The sequence below is a fragment of the Trichoderma gamsii genome (assembly GCF_001481775.2).
Source record: "Trichoderma gamsii strain T6085 chromosome Unknown Scaffold_15.2, whole genome shotgun sequence".
NCBI lineage: Eukaryota > Fungi > Ascomycota > Sordariomycetes > Hypocreales > Hypocreaceae > Trichoderma > Trichoderma gamsii.
In genome coordinates this window covers 641,937-656,873 of record NW_020171352.1, presented here as the reverse complement: position 1 = coordinate 656,873, position 14,937 = coordinate 641,937, and the positions used below count along the sequence as shown (strand labels likewise).

The following is a 14,937-nucleotide window of genomic DNA, read 5'->3' as shown; positions in this document are numbered from 1 at the left end:
CTGCACCGCTTCGTTCATCCTGGGCCATCGGGGTAGACGTAGGCTGGGCACTTGAATTCGAGAGTGGAGATAGCCGTGTCTTCGAAGGTAATGAGCTTCCTTGGGCATAGCCTGTACGCCGAATATTGAGCAAGCCAAGAGATAGATGAATACCAATGCTAAAGACAACATTTTAGAAAGAATTTCTTTAAATGAGATTATCTCGGTTTTGGAAGGGAAAGAAAGCCTTGTAATGCAGGGAGGGAGAGATATTGCAGTAAAGTATTAGACCAGATATTCTCAGGATTCCCGAGTGAGGGACTTGGTTTATATCCATCAACTGTAGCCACAAACCAGCCATCGCCGTGAATTTACTACGGAAGCGACGATATCGCCCCCATGACAGCTTTCTCTGCATTCAGATTTTAGCAATGGTACACCGCAGGTGGTTGGAAAATGTGAGACACGAGCCATTCCCAACCCCATGGAACTATGTATGGGACAAGGCTTCGTTTCCGAAACCGGGACAGCGATGAGCAGGCAATTACCAGCATCTCATTTCGATCCTCGCTCTGCGGTTTTATATCTCACACTACACATGGATAAAACCATTTTACATAAAACTATTGCGCCATGTCACAGCTCGCAATAACACGTAGATAGAACTTACAAACTGAGTGAGTGGCAATAAGCCATTTTCTTCCAGTTTCTAGAGTATGCTGCTGAGTCATCCTTTCAGCCAATGGGATGCCGCCAAGATTCAGAAGCCAGATTTCGCCTCTGCGCAGTGACAGTTTTTTGCTCGTCTTACAAGAACTCTCGAGGTCCACCTAACCCATCTTCTTAAGTGTCCTTTTCCAAGCGTTGACTCATTCATAGACTGCTTGTTCGTTTTTTTAATGAAATAGAATCGTAAACTCTTTTTCTCTTTTTCTTCTTCTTCTTCGAAAACATACCTTTTCTTGCATACTTTTCCAGGCGCCTGGCGTCAACACAGTCCCAGTACTACCAGGATACAAGGGACAGGCTGCCATTGCAACTCATCATCAGCTTACCACAGCTTCATAGAGGATAAAGTGGAAAAGCTTTCTAGCAGGCAACCACTCTCACATTCAAGCTGCACTTCATATTCACTCTTTCGAAATATTACCAAACATGCCTTCTCTTCGGTCTAAACGCAAGTCGTTGCCAATCATATTTGCATTGGTTCTGGGTATCTTGCTTTTTATAGCTGCTCCAGTTGCGGCATCATCATCACAACCTTCGCCCCAGGCAGTGTCAGAAAAATCTGATTTGATCTGTCACACCTCCAATCCCGAAGAATGTTATCCTCGAGTCTTTCAACCGACAGATGAGTTCCAAACAGTCCGTGACGACCAAGAACTACCGAGTGGACTCCATGTTCGCTTGAACATCTGGACAGGAGTCAAAGAGGCCAAGATCAACGTACCCGACGAAACAAATCCTGATCTGGAAGGCCTCCCCATTGATCAGGCCGTGGTACTTGTCGACCAGGAGCAGCCGGAAACAGCCCAAGTGCCCAAGGGAGCACCAAAATACGATACTGTTGGCAAGGTGAAGGAGCCGGCCCAAGGAGGAGAGGCACAGGTGGAGGCTATTGCCTTTGCAGAGACCTTTAAGATGCTCAAGAGTGGCGTTATCCCGAGCGATGAAGAATTTGACCATAGCCTTGAAGGGCTGGAAGAACTATCCCACGACATCTACTACGGACTCAAGATCACCGAAGATTCAGACGTGGTAAAGGCACTGTTTTGCTTGATGGGATCTCATGACGGCGAGACTCCCAAAGGAGTCACTCCGCGAAGCCAACAAGCAGCTGCTATTCTCGCGGGTGCCCTTTCCAACAATCCTTCGGCGCTGAAAGAAGTGGCCAAGATCTGGGACCCGCTCATGGAACAATCGTGCCCTCGTGATGGCACCCGTACCCACGACCTCTTCTACTACCCCATTGCCTCGGCTGGCGATTCTCCCGGAAAAGTCAAGGCTGTAGTTTCAGCCATCAACGGTCTCATCAAAGACGACAAGATCAGGAAGGACTTCCTCGCAAACGATGGCATGAAGCAACTCCTGGGTGTCTTTGTCCCAGAAGGCGAGGAATGGGCGGGAGCACAGAGAAAAGTCGGACAGCTGGTGCTAGATACCTTCTTAGACGAGGATATGGGCGCTCAGCTTGGTCAGTGGCCGAAGGGTCAGGCGTCGAGCAATGCAGTGTGTGAAACTGCGAAGACAGCCCTGGATGACGGGTGCTGGGATTATAACGTCGAGAGGATGGTCAAGTTGAACAGGGGAGCTTGGAGCAAAGAGCTGCGAACGAGACTGGCCGCAGCGCGCGAATCGGCGGGCAAGGCGCCAAACCATGGTGAACTATAGATTTCCACCATATGTTGTATATTTTAGATTTGTTAGTACATGTAGTTGTAAATAGAGATACCCTTGAATTTTCAATCATTGGTGAAACGGCGACTATCACTCTGGCACTCTTTTTTCCCATTTCTATATCAAACAAATAGAGAAATTAGATTTTCTTGGATTCTCTTCTCATGTGGAATTGCGCTGTCCCGTTATTCGTTCTGACCTATATGCTATGCCGCGACTTCAAGCCATTTGCCCCTCCAAGTTCCAACCTCACATTTGCAAACCCACCTAGAAAAAAATGCTAGGCTCACCCATCTACACCAAAAATCTATTTTCTGGACAAGCACTTGAAATACCCAGCAAATCACGCACGAAATAAGAGAGACGAGTTTAGAAATAATATGTCTTCTTCTGCTTCTTCATCTTCACCCTTCCAAATACGGTCTCATCCCACCAAAGGCCGCGGCCTCTACGCAACCCAATCCTTCTCTCCCGGCGAAGTCATCTTTCCCTTCACTCCTCTCCTCCTCCTCCCCACCGTCTCGTGTCTCAACATCGTCTGCTCATACTGTCTCCGTCCGGGAAACCCTCGTGCCTGCTCCCGCTGCCACGCGGCTTCATACTGCGACGCGACATGCCAAGCAGCGGCCTGGAAAGCAGTCCATTCGCGCGAGTGCAAGGTGTTACGGCAGGGTATCAAAGATGAAGATCGGAGGAGGCGGTTGCCGACGCCAACTAGAGCGCTGATTCAGGCTATACTGGGGAAAGAGATTGAAGATGGATTGGAAGGTCTAGAAGGCCATGTTTTGGAGAAGAAAGCGGCAAAAGGTGAAGAGTGGAAGGACATCGAAATCATGGCCATGGCGGCTTGTGCGTTTTCTGGCAAAGGCACAGCAGAGGAGGATATTCGGAAAGCAGCTGAGATGCTGTGCAAGGTAAAACTATGAATGGCAAATGGTGAAAAGGGAGAATAGTATTCTGCTAACGCAGCATTCTGATTTTCGTCAGATTCAAAACAATTCTTTCCAGAGATTTGACTCCGATTTGGGTGTCATTGGCTTGTTTCTCGAGCCCACACTGGCCATGGCAAACCACTCCTGCATTCCCAATGCCGCAGTCCAATTTATTGGGCGAAACGCTCTCCTCATTGCCGAGAATCCCATTCGCGCCGGAGATGAGATAGAATTGGCTTATACCTGTAAGGAAGAGCCTCTACCTGTGCCAATGACGTTTCCTTCTCTTTCGACTACTACTGTAGGTACCTATAAGCTAACCATTATGTGAACGCGCATTGCGTAGTTTACACCGATCCTTTACCCAAACGAAGAGAAGCACTGGCTCATTACAAATTTGTTTGCCAATGCCTTCGTTGCCGAGACAATCTCAACGTCTATCAGGTCGCAGCCGTCTCCCCCAGTGTCAACCTCAACAGCCAGAGTCTTGTATCAGATATCTCAAAGTTCCGCCATCATCCTGCAACCAGCAACTCCAGCAAACAGTCCATAATTAACCAATATAGCGAGTCAGCTGACCCCATCGTCAATGCTTTAGCAGAAATCGAGTCACCATCAGAGCGTCATAAACTCCTCAAGAGCGAGTATAAAAAGCGCAAGGCTCTGGTTGATGAGGAGCTCTGGGCCGTCACGCCACTACCAGACATCCTATTTAGGATATCCATGCTATACGGTGAAGAAGAAAACTTTACCTTTGCTCTGCCGGTAGCGTGTCTCATTGCCACGGCTTGCGATCCGTACCAGTATACCTCGCCTTTCCACTCGATTCGACTATCTGGCCTGTTCACCATAGCAAATTTCCTCACTCATACCGCTGCAACAACGGCTTCCTTGGAGAACTCAACCACACCAGTCTCAAAAACAGCATTGCTGGAGCAGAAAATCGAGCAAACCCTGCGAGAAATCGATCAAGTCTCGCTCTGCCAAATGCTGCTCATCATGGTACTGAGATATTCACCAAGCAAGTATGGCACTAAGATGGATCTTGCTGTAAAAGCACAGGCGCTTTTGGATGACATTGAGAGATTGGCCGGCAGGGAGCAGGAGGCGTCTCTAATTGATGAATGGCGGCGAGATCCCAACAGCGAAAAGTCTCAGGCTTTCTTTGAATTTGCTGTTGTGAAGCAAGTAGATACCTTGGCTAGCCTTGGAAAGGAGGTCTTGGAGCGAGACTTTGGGGATGCTGCTGCTTAAATCGAGTTTTGACCTAGCCATAACCGTAGTTGTAAATCGAGAGCAAATTAAAGGGCAATCAGACGGTATTAACACGAGTGTCCCTCTCGCATGAGAAAGAAAAAGGCACAATAGATGATATATAGCAATATACTCCTTTTTCATGTTTTGGCGCCCCATCTCCCGCGCCTTACAGTACTTTTGTTTGCTGTGGCTGTAGTTCGCCGCTGGACAGGAGTCTCTACCAAAGCCATGGCCCCGGGAGACGATTGCTGCTGCTCGCCATTGCTAATATAGCTAGCATTGGCAAGGCTCGGGTAATCCGACGAGAGTGCCACTCTCTTCGCAGATGTAGTGTTCATTAGGAGGCTGTCATCTCTACTTATGGTTGATCGCTTCTGTCGCGTGGCCGTTCCATAGTGAGACTGGCTGCCTTGCTCATTTACGGAACCGTATTCTCCAACTGATCGAACATCCTTTCTGCTGGGGTTGGGCGTGCTGTTTGTCATTCGAGTTTCTAACCGCTGTATCCGAGTTCTGAAGAGGTCAAACTCCATCTGCAAGGACTCTACTTGGCTTGCTCGATTTCCAATCTTGGATATGTTGCTAGCGAGGATGTCCAGCTGATGGGACGAGATCGAGGGATCTTCGCCCGCCGACGAGTGATGGTGGTCGTTCTCTTGCGCAAGATCAGACCGCAACTGTGCAATCTCTCTCCTTAAAGATGCTACTTCAGACGCATACAGTTTGGACGTGGCTACACCTTCCTGTGCCACCTGTTTCGCCTCATCGGCTTCTTGCTTGAGGCGGGCGTTTGCCTTTTTCACCTCTGTGATTTCCTTTTGCGCAGCTTTCAGCTCGCTACGCAGGCCAGTGGCGTCTGATTTGGATTTCTGTATCATTTGCCGAAGTTCAGTGACCACTCTATCCGTAGTCTGAAGCTGCTGGTCCAAGCGAGCAACAACGCCGCCATCGTTCTGGCCACTCCGCTTGGCGTCGCTCATCTGTGTCTTGAGGGACTTGATGTCTGCCTGCTGCCCTTCTCCGTCTCTTCGAACGCTTGCGATGGACTCGCTGAGTTGCCGCATCTGCTTTTCAAGGCGCGCAACAGTACTGTCAAAATTGGACATGACCTGAAATCCAGCAACGCCAATTCGCTGAATCTCATCCTGCTGGACTTCCAAATCTGCTTGGATCTGCATGATGTCGAATCTATCTCGACTGGGAGTCGTTTCATTCTGAGGCGCTGCCTTGCCGCTTGCGGTGGAGAGCTTCGCTTGAGCTGCAGCTGACTGGCCTCTAAGCGGGAGAGTGCGTTGTATCTTGGGTTCAGCCTTACGCCTGAGGTCTTTGGCTGATTTAAGAGATATGGATGTGATACGATATATGATTTGCCCACTATTCTACGTTTAGCGTCACATTGAACGAATGAAATGACAAAAGACACTCATGAAAAAAGACACTCACTTGGCAAATATATGATTCGGAGGGCTTGTTATGCACTTCTGTCCAATGTTTGTATGACATGCTGAACATTCGGCATCTCGGAGCTCGCTATGCCGGAGGACAATCTTGATTAGCAATCGAAGCCTACAAATGGGGTTTATTTAATATGAATATAGCGAATGATGTTATTCATACCAGCCCTCAACTAGAGTGTCTGCATCGCCAATCCGAACAGCGCCCGTTGCCGAGATCTTGTCCGCATCGGCCTTTTCCTCAGCGTGTGCCACTGGCGTTATGTATTTTTTGCCTATCTGTGTCCATAAATTGGCGAGGTTGCCCAATTTGGAATCGCATTTGGCACATCTCACGGCGACCAAATCCATGATCATCAGGCCTTGTGGGATCTCGGATGAGATGAGATTTGTAGGAGACGGAGAGGGTTTACGAGACGCGGCGCATTGGGTCTGAGTCTAATTATACAGAGCCTGGAGGTAACGCGATATGAAAACCGAGAACTGAATCGGCTGATATCAGGATGATAACTGTCGCGCCTCATTTGCAAATGAGACGGATTGGTACTTCTGCTGAGTCGCGTAAGGAGCCGCGAGGCTACAGTGAGATGTTGATGTTGAGCACTAATGGTGGCTTGTGATTGGCCTAAAACAAGAGTCCTGTCCACTAATAAGTTGCGATTAGATAAGAACGGGAAGGCTGTTGGTGAAACCCCTGCCAAAGTTCAGCCGCTAAGGCTATGCAGACTTCAAAAACGCATCTTCATCATTGGCTGGTATTTTTGCTGCTGTTTTCTCATACTTCTGATATTGAGCGGTTCCGGTATCTCTTGCGCCTTGATTGCAGATTTACGAATAAAAATAGCGCTACCGTTTCTATCTTTCTAGGCTCGGATCTCTATCAACCTTTTCATCATAGTCTGAGCTGAGAACCCTTCTCATCTATTTCTTCTTCTTCGTTTCTCAGAAATTACAAGAAACCCACTCAGGTTACTATCCAGCCCTTCTTGGATATCTTGCCAGTCAAAGAAATCGATCATTGTCTAGACGTCCAAGGCCTCCAACATGGCTGACGCTGTAAATACCGATGACACTGCCGCCGAAACGGCCTCCTTGAACCACAGTGAAAGCAGCAGTCTTAAGAGGTCCAGCCCCCACGATGCAGAGGAGCAGACGGATGACAAAGACGAGTGGCAGACCGTCACAAGACCGAAGAAGAAGGCGAAGAAGGTGCCTCGCCCCGGCAAGGGAGGATACCCAGCTCTGACGTTCTCGCCCAAGGCTCGTCTACAGTCCATGCTTAATCTTAGCAATCTGCGCGATCTCGTTACCTACATCTTTGCAGACGGTACTGGTCCCCAATGGATTGGAGTCACTCATCGACCGCAGTTCAGGAAGATTGTCGCCATCATGATACCAGGTTTGGAGGAGGCGCTTTTCAAGGATGGTGTCAACTACGCGACATTCAACCGCCTTAGAGATGCGGATGTGGATGTGGCCGGAGATGGAGATGCAAACGCCTATGTTGCTACTTCTCCTGATGATTATTACCCACGAACCCTCGACAAGGATACGCTGCCGGAGCCTCTGAAGCCATTTGCGGACATGTTCCCCCATCTCTGGCCTGTCAAGACGCCTGGTGATGACAAGCACGGCAAGATGCACTCTCCAATGGCTGCTTTCCTCACTGCACCAGCCCCAAAGGAGAAGACGTCACAGAAAGGTGGTGTGAAGCCTGCTAAAGAGCCAAGTGGATGGAAGAATGAGCGGACATGCATCACAGAGTTTCTAGCCACCACTGAAGAACTGCAAGACAATGGCTTCGTCATCCACCCAGCTCTTCTCCCGGAAGGAGAGCAACGAAACAATTTCGTTGCCCCAGAAGGATACGTTGTCACAAAGGTCGACAAACTTGAGGACGGCGATGTCCCCGAGGCAGAAATTCAACAAGGCAGCATCACCGCCGGCAGGGATATCCTGGCGCTGGATTGTGAGATGTGCATGACGGGCGAGAGCGAGTTCTCTTTGACCCGCATCAGTCTCGTCAACTGGGATGGCGACGTTGTGCTGGATGAGCTTGTCAAACCTGACAAGCCTATTACCGACTACGTTACGCGGTTTTCTGGCATCACAGAGGAGATGCTGGCGCCCGTCACAACTACCCTTCGAGACATACAGGAGAAATTGCTTGAGATCTTGCATCCACGCACCATTCTCCTGGGCCACTCGTTGGAATCAGACACAAAAGCCCTCCGAATTGCTCATCCTTTCATTGTCGATACTTCTATCATATACCCCCACCCGCGCGGCCCTCCATTAAAGTCCTCGCTCAAGTGGCTCGCCCAGAAATACCTTTCTCGAGAAATTCAAAAGGGCGATGTCCTGGGGCATAACAGCATTGAAGACGCCAAGACCTGCCTTGATCTTGCCAAACAGAAATGTGAAAAGGGCAAGCTATGGGGCGCTTCCGATGCCCAAGGAGAGAATCTCTTCCGCAGGCTGGCACGTGCTGGTACAGCTTATAAAGCTCAGGGCGGTGACGCCGCCATTGGTGGCATCGAAGTTGGCAAAACGAGCGCCGCTGTTGATTGGGGTGATCCAAGCAAAGGTCTCGGAGCGGGAGCCACATATCAGCTCGGTTGCAAGTCCGACGAAGAAGTAACGACAAGCATTATCCGAGCTGTCCTCGGTGATGAAGACGGAGCGGTGATCAGGGGTGGCGGAGTAGACTTTGTTTGGGGCCGGATGCGAGAGCTAGAATCTCTGCAAGGGTGGTGGAATAAGAATCGCGTTGATAACTCCAACAGCGATGGCGGACCCCCTGCAGCAGATGCAGATGTCGAAATGGACACCGACACTGTTACCATCGGCACCGCGACCGGATCTAGCACATCCTCTCCTCTAGAGCATGCTCTCACCCAGCTTACCGAACGCCTTGTCCGTATCCACGCTGCCCTCCCACCCTGCACAGGCTTCATCATCTACAGCGGCTCCGGCGACCCGCGGAAGATGGCCCAGCTGCAGCAGATGCATGCCAAGTGGCGCAAAGAGTACAACACGCCTGGCAAGAAATGGGATGAGCTGAGCGTCAAGTGGACTGATGTGGAAGAACAAGCATTGAAGCGGGCTGTTCGGAAGGCCAGAACGGGACTTGGTTTTGTAAGTGTCAAATAAGGTTGGTTTTGTAAACTACGGGCTACTACTACAAAGAATATTCTGAATCTCGTTGAATAGAGTAAATGAAATAGAGAGTTGGGTGATATTAAGCCACCATAGTGGTGCCCCCTTATCCTTCGGTATACCTAAACCAGTGCTTTGATGAGATTACCAGCAGATGGGGTGGAATGCTACCGTATTGTGTATTCAGCCTTTTCTGCTATTGCTGCTATTTCATACTTTGTATTTAGCGTCTCCTGTCTTCTCATAAATGATATTTCTAGGTCATTGGCGTCACATAGAGACCAAAACACATAGAGTATGGCTATTGCATCCATTGCATCAGGGCCTACTATTAATTACATGCCCAATATTCATCCCATCCTCTCTTCAGGCCTTTGCAAGAAGTGACCTCTTAACAAGAACTCATAATCACTCTTATACACACATGGGGCATGTCCGCTCCAGAAGCGTACTGTGCTTCATCATCCTAGCCTTAAACAAAAGACAAAAAAAATCCTCCCGCTCGGAATGTACCGAGTTATAAGACAAAGGAGAAATATTAAACGCCTGCTACCGCAAAACCCCCTTGAACAGAATCCTGAAAATTTTTTCTGTATCAACCTTTTGACCGATGACCAAATAAAAGAAAAGAGAAAATATTGAACTTCCCATGACGCTCATGTATCTCGCTGGGGGGGGGGGGACAACGTCTGTACGACTCTATACAGAAAAGGAGAGTAAACAAGGAAAAATTAAATAATCAAGGAGAGTAAAATAAACAGAAAGCAGAAGCCACCGTATGCGCCGAAGCTTGCTAAGAAAAAAAAAGGATAGATCGCTGCTTGTTGCCGCTGATGATCAATCTCTTCCACTCGTCTTTTTCGCTTTTGTTTATGGCGTCAGTTGTAGTGCAGGTAAAAACCGATCAGTAGCATTCTAAGCATCCTTTCCGGAATGCGCGTCTTCTACAAGAGACGCAGCAGTGCTCAAGTGTCCATCATCTTCGTGCTGAGGATCGATCATGTTGATGCTGTGTTGCGAAACAGTTCCAAAACCGGCAGGATCATCCCCATGAGTTGCATAGTCTATGCTTCTCATATCTTGAAAGTCGAGTGACGACTTTGAGGATGGCCGCTGGTGGTCTGACCGTCGATCGGAACCTCTCCGCTCAAATGGGAGACGGGGCAGCAACGATACGCCACCACTGCCACCATTGTGTACACTAGACGCGGTTTGCTGAGTGCGATCAGATCCCCGACTTCCAGGTGGACTGATTTCGGGCTCTACCCTGACAACAGGCGTAATCTGAATGCTTTCATCCAGTAGGGCCGACTGTCTCTTGGAACTCTTTCGTGGGATATCAGGCACGCCGAGCTCAACGTCAGATAAGTCTTCTGAGCTGACGCCATTGCTATCGCCATCATCGTCAGAAACTTCAGCTCTTTTCGATTGCAAAGCTGTGGCTGATTGAGACATTCGTCCCCTAGGAAGTCTATCTGTGATGATGCTGTCTGGCTCATCATCATCCTCATCGGAATCTGACTGCGGATCACCATTATCAGTAAGCAGCTCGCCTTCGCGACGCTTGGGCCGATGAACTCGAGGCTCATCGTCGTCGTCGGAGTCGATGGGTCCATTTCGAATAACACCCATGGCGACAGGAATGCCTTCAGGCGGCGTCTCATCGCCAAAGCCTCCATTTCGAACCATGTTTGGCGGCATTCTGGCACTTCTAACGACTTCGAATCCTTTGCCCTTCTCCTTGGTCTTACCACCAAATATCAGCCTGCGAACCCATCCAGACGCTGTCGCGACGGGCCCCGTAGGGTCTGCCGGACCAGTTGTAAGCTTCCTGCCTGGACCTTCAGAATTAAGAGCAGGGCCGCGAACACCGTAATAAAAGTCAACCTCTCGGGTTGCGTAGTCAGGTCTGTTTGCTGGGAAGCTTATAGCCAGATTGCTAGGTCCTGGAGTGCCTCCTCGTAAGATTTCTGCGGACGCGTCAGGGGCTTCGGTTGTTCCTCCAGGCAGAGGGACAGGTTCAATGATAAGCGAGTCGCGCTGGTCTTCGGTATGTCCAGAATCGCCAGTCATCTCACGGCGCCTCCGTGGGGGGCGGTAATAGGGATCAGTAGATTCCAAGGCAATGCCAGGCGGCCCCTGGCGGGCAGCAGAAGGTGATGCAAGAAATGAGAAGGTGCTGGCCTCACCCGGCGTTGTCGGTACGTACGAACTGGCAGTATCGATGTTGCGGGGCAGTGCCGAATACATACTATCAAGAGCAGAGCTGCTCCGATGTCTATGGTGCGTAATGACTCCGCTAAGGCTGGCCACAGAGCCGCTGCGGACTCTTCCACTTGGCATCGCATACCCAGATTTGCCGCTGTCATCGGCATCCAGCATGGCCGCGGTAGATAGCTGACTAGCTCGAGACGGTCCGTGGCGATGGTTAACTCTCCTGGAGAGCTGCCTCATACCAAAGATCTTGGAGAGACCACCGCGAGTCAATCCAGACAAATCATCTCCGCCGGCACCGAGCATTCTTGCGGCGACTTCGATGATGGTCTGTATAGCTCCGAGGAAGAACCCAAGCGCAAGTACGCTGGCATGAAGGAACAAAATGACATAGCCAATCCAACCCTTTGGCCCTTCCGTTACACCCAAGCTGGGCACAAAAGTGACCATGAGCATGATGATGATGAGTCGTAGAAGCGCAAAAAGGCTATGGTAGATATTCATCGAGGTGGCTCTTTGGTAGGGCCGAAATGCGTAGATCATCAGGATCTGAATGACCTCGCAAATAGCCAAGAGCACAACCTGGGCAACGCCACTGGGCTGAACAGCGCCAATGGCAACGCCCCTGATGATGTTGATCAATATCGGGATAAGGGCGAATGCAGCAACCTCGTCTGCAAATGTATTATACAAAGGCCCATATCGCAGGACGGTGGGTAAATCATCAAACAAGGCCGACTTCGGGCGCGTAATGATGATTCGATAGAGAAGATAGGATGCAAAGCCGATCACTAGTGCGAGGGTCAGCGCAGCCAGGCCAACAGTGTAGCCCGGCGACTGGCCGGAGACGACAAATTGGAAGCATGACAATGCCACAATAGGAGTCAGCATGTAATTGAAGACAATGCGCACCACGTTGCCAATGACGAACGGGAGGTTTTTTGCCTGCAGGTCTTCTTCTGTGGTCTTCTTGACCTTTCGAAAGACCCATTGGATAGCAAAGCCAACCTGGATGAGCACAATAACGGCAGCGATGATGACGAGGAGCCACACCATCATGCCAGGCCATATATCCTCCACCTCAGACATGCCGATGAGCTGTGCCGTCTTCTGTAGCCCGTATATTGTGCCTGGTTTGGTCACATACACACCATCCACTACATTCTGCCATTGCTTGGTATTGCCGAAGAAGCTCTCATTGAACATGAGGGTAGACCATCCAACTTGACTCACGACAGGCTGGAAGAAGCCAGGGTAAGCAAGAGTAAGCGAGCCAGTAAGAATAATGAATTGAATATACTGCAGACAGTCGCCAAATCCAGGAGTCACGAGCCTTAGTAAATCGGCGTCTCGTCCATAGTTGGATGTCCAGTGGAAGATGTTGGTGGTGCCCCAGGGGCTCCATATTCCGGCAAATGGGACTGCCAGGCCAGCAAATATCAATACCACAAGTGGCATAAATTTGAGCACCCAGGAGATGCTGCCCAGGTCAGGGGTGATGGTGGCGGAAACACAGCCGATATTGGTGGCTGCTTTGTCGCCATTGATGAGGAGAAAGGTAAGAGAGAAGGAGCTGAAAGCGTAAGAAGATAAGAAGTCATGGCTGAGATTGACCGAGGGAAGCACGTAGGGAAGAGAGCTAGATGGCAAGATTCCGTTAGCTGCTTGACACAGTATGATAACAAAGTAAAGATACGTCATTAGTAGAAGGCAGATGTAGGAAGGGAGAGGAGACAAATGGATACAAATAACACTGTTAGGTAACAGATGGCTTACCTGTTAGTATAGTCAAACACCGGCGCCAAAGGACATGTTCCGTTGACGAGACTATCTGCGCAAAAGTTGGAGCGGTCATTGAACGGCTCGTACGTCAAGACGTTGACTCTCTTGACCAGCGTCGTCGCCAGCGTATCCTCATAGGGCGTCTCGTCAATCTTGCCATTCGTCTGATTGGCGTCCTTCCAATACGGATCGCCCGGGGGAGGAAGCGCCCCAACATTCTGCGAGCCCGTCACGTTTCCCCAGGCAATGACCTGGAGGTTGTTGTTTGGCGACTTTGTGTCGAAGACGGCATCAAGGTAGAGCGGCACCCACTGCAGCAGAGGTGGCTTGTTCAAAACGTACGAGTCGGGAAGGCAGTTGTCGAACTCGAGCATGACGGCAGCGGCGGGCGTTGCGACGGCGAGGACGAGCAGAATCAGGGCGAGGAACGATGATCTCGCGGTCAATGCGAGGATGCGGCTGGGGTGGCACCATCTCGTTCGCGCTCGGATGACGCATCCCTCTAGGACGCTGTTGCTGCTGCACCCCTCCATCGACGACGCATCAGCCTGCGAAGAATCCAGCTCTGAGGCTGAATGGGAGTCCATCACGGCCCTTGGCGGCGAGGCTGGGCGAGGCTGGCCCTCGGTCGAGGCCATGGGAAATATTCGAGAATCATGCCGGTGGTGGCTGCTGTGGTTGGTGTCGCAACTACAGCGACTGGGTCGACGCATCGTGGGCATCGACAGCCAGGGGGCCAACTCTGCAGGCTTGCATTCAGAGGTCGCGCATCTTTAGCGGATCAACCAAAAGTGTGTGAACGAGCGTAGAGAAGGCGGGCGCAAAAAGTGTAAATAAGAAACGAGGGACTGTAGATTAGAAACAAAAAAACTGGTGAAGGGTTCAATGTGACAAAAAGTGCAAGAGGAAAAAAAAAAAGTCTGGAAGATGTTGGCTGGCGCAGACGATGGCCTGGGAGCTGGGCCAGAAGCTAGGGTGGAGTGGGAAGAGTGGCAGTGTTGGCGCCGTATTGAGCAGCAGCGGGAGCTTTTTAGGTGAAGTAGCGCCTACAGGAGCTGCTTCGGCGCGGCTGCGGCGCGGGATGGCCTCGCCAAATCACTGCTGAGGCCCGGTACGAGGTACGGGCTGGTGGTATCGAATTGTTCGGGTAGAGTAGCCAGCCATCCATTCAGCAGCGCACTCTGTAAAATTCGAGTGGAACTGAAACCTGTTTCTTCTCAATGTAAGTGTCGCCCTCCTTTTTTCCTATTTTCTCTCTCTTTCCTTTTCTATATCATCTTCTGCTCTATTTCCTCTCCTCCGGAATAACTCCTCCAGTTCTGGAATATCTCCAGCTGAACACAATGGACAGACAACAGCCATTGCGCACGTAATCTTCCCACCAATACAGCTTCCACCCCATTTGTAACCCCGATAACCTGCTGGCTGTCAACGTGGGTTTCAGTCCAAAAGAGGCGCGCGCTGGCCGGAGCAAAGCTGTGGCAGTGCAGCCGCCGCAACCCACTAAAACAGGCCGGCCGTTAGCGCCAAAAAGCACCATGGCGCCCTCTTTTTCGTGGCCTGAAACACCCACAAACTCGTTCCATCAAGGGATACGCCCGCGTTACACACGAATGGCTTCATCCGACACTGAGCAGCCCTATGCCGATTTACACGTACATTTTCAGCGGCAGCTGGCATCCTATTACTCATCAGTCTCTTTTATGTTGATTTCTCTAGTTCTCGGCCTATCATTCTCCAAAGGCATCAAAGTGTACGGGCAC

General features: G+C 50.3%; 5 protein-coding genes across 5 annotated transcripts; 3 read left to right on the top strand and 2 right to left on the bottom strand.

The window, feature by feature from the left end:
- Nucleotides 1–1,134: 1,134 nt before the first annotated feature.
- Nucleotides 1,135–2,370, top strand: TGAM01_v205108 (hypothetical protein; the record flags this gene model as incomplete). Its single annotated transcript, XM_018808736.1, has 1 exon — nt 1,135–2,370. One exon carries the CDS (start codon nt 1,135–1,137, stop codon nt 2,368–2,370), a length of 1,236 nt encoding a protein of 411 aa, XP_018658051.1.
- Nucleotides 2,371–2,756: 386 nt separating this feature from the next.
- Nucleotides 2,757–4,562, top strand: TGAM01_v205107 (hypothetical protein; the record flags this gene model as incomplete). Its single annotated transcript, XM_018808737.1, has 3 exons — nt 2,757–3,290; nt 3,364–3,613; nt 3,655–4,562. The coding sequence occupies 3 exons, from the start codon at nt 2,757–2,759 to the stop codon at nt 4,560–4,562; spliced, it is 1,692 nt and encodes a 563-aa protein (XP_018658052.1).
- A 140-nt stretch (nt 4,563–4,702) lies between these two features.
- Nucleotides 4,703–6,376, bottom strand: TGAM01_v205106 (hypothetical protein; the record flags this gene model as incomplete). The annotated part of the gene is made up of 3 exons (XM_018808738.2): nt 4,703–5,939; nt 6,009–6,131; nt 6,183–6,376. 3 exons carry the CDS (start codon nt 6,374–6,376, stop codon nt 4,703–4,705), a joined length of 1,554 nt encoding a protein of 517 aa, XP_018658053.2.
- Nucleotides 6,377–7,063: 687 nt separating this feature from the next.
- TGAM01_v205105 (hypothetical protein) lies at nt 7,064–9,232 on the top strand (the record flags this gene model as incomplete). The annotated part of the gene is made up of 2 exons (XM_018808739.1): nt 7,064–9,157; nt 9,209–9,232. 2 exons carry the CDS (start codon nt 7,064–7,066, stop codon nt 9,230–9,232), a joined length of 2,118 nt encoding a protein of 705 aa, XP_018658054.1.
- Nucleotides 9,233–10,093: 861 nt separating this feature from the next.
- TGAM01_v205104 (hypothetical protein) lies at nt 10,094–13,896 on the bottom strand (the record flags this gene model as incomplete). Its single annotated transcript, XM_024549575.1, has 2 exons — nt 10,094–13,031; nt 13,169–13,896. 2 exons carry the CDS (start codon nt 13,894–13,896, stop codon nt 10,094–10,096), a joined length of 3,666 nt encoding a protein of 1,221 aa, XP_024405707.1.
- Between the last annotated feature and the right edge of the window lie 1,041 nt (nt 13,897–14,937).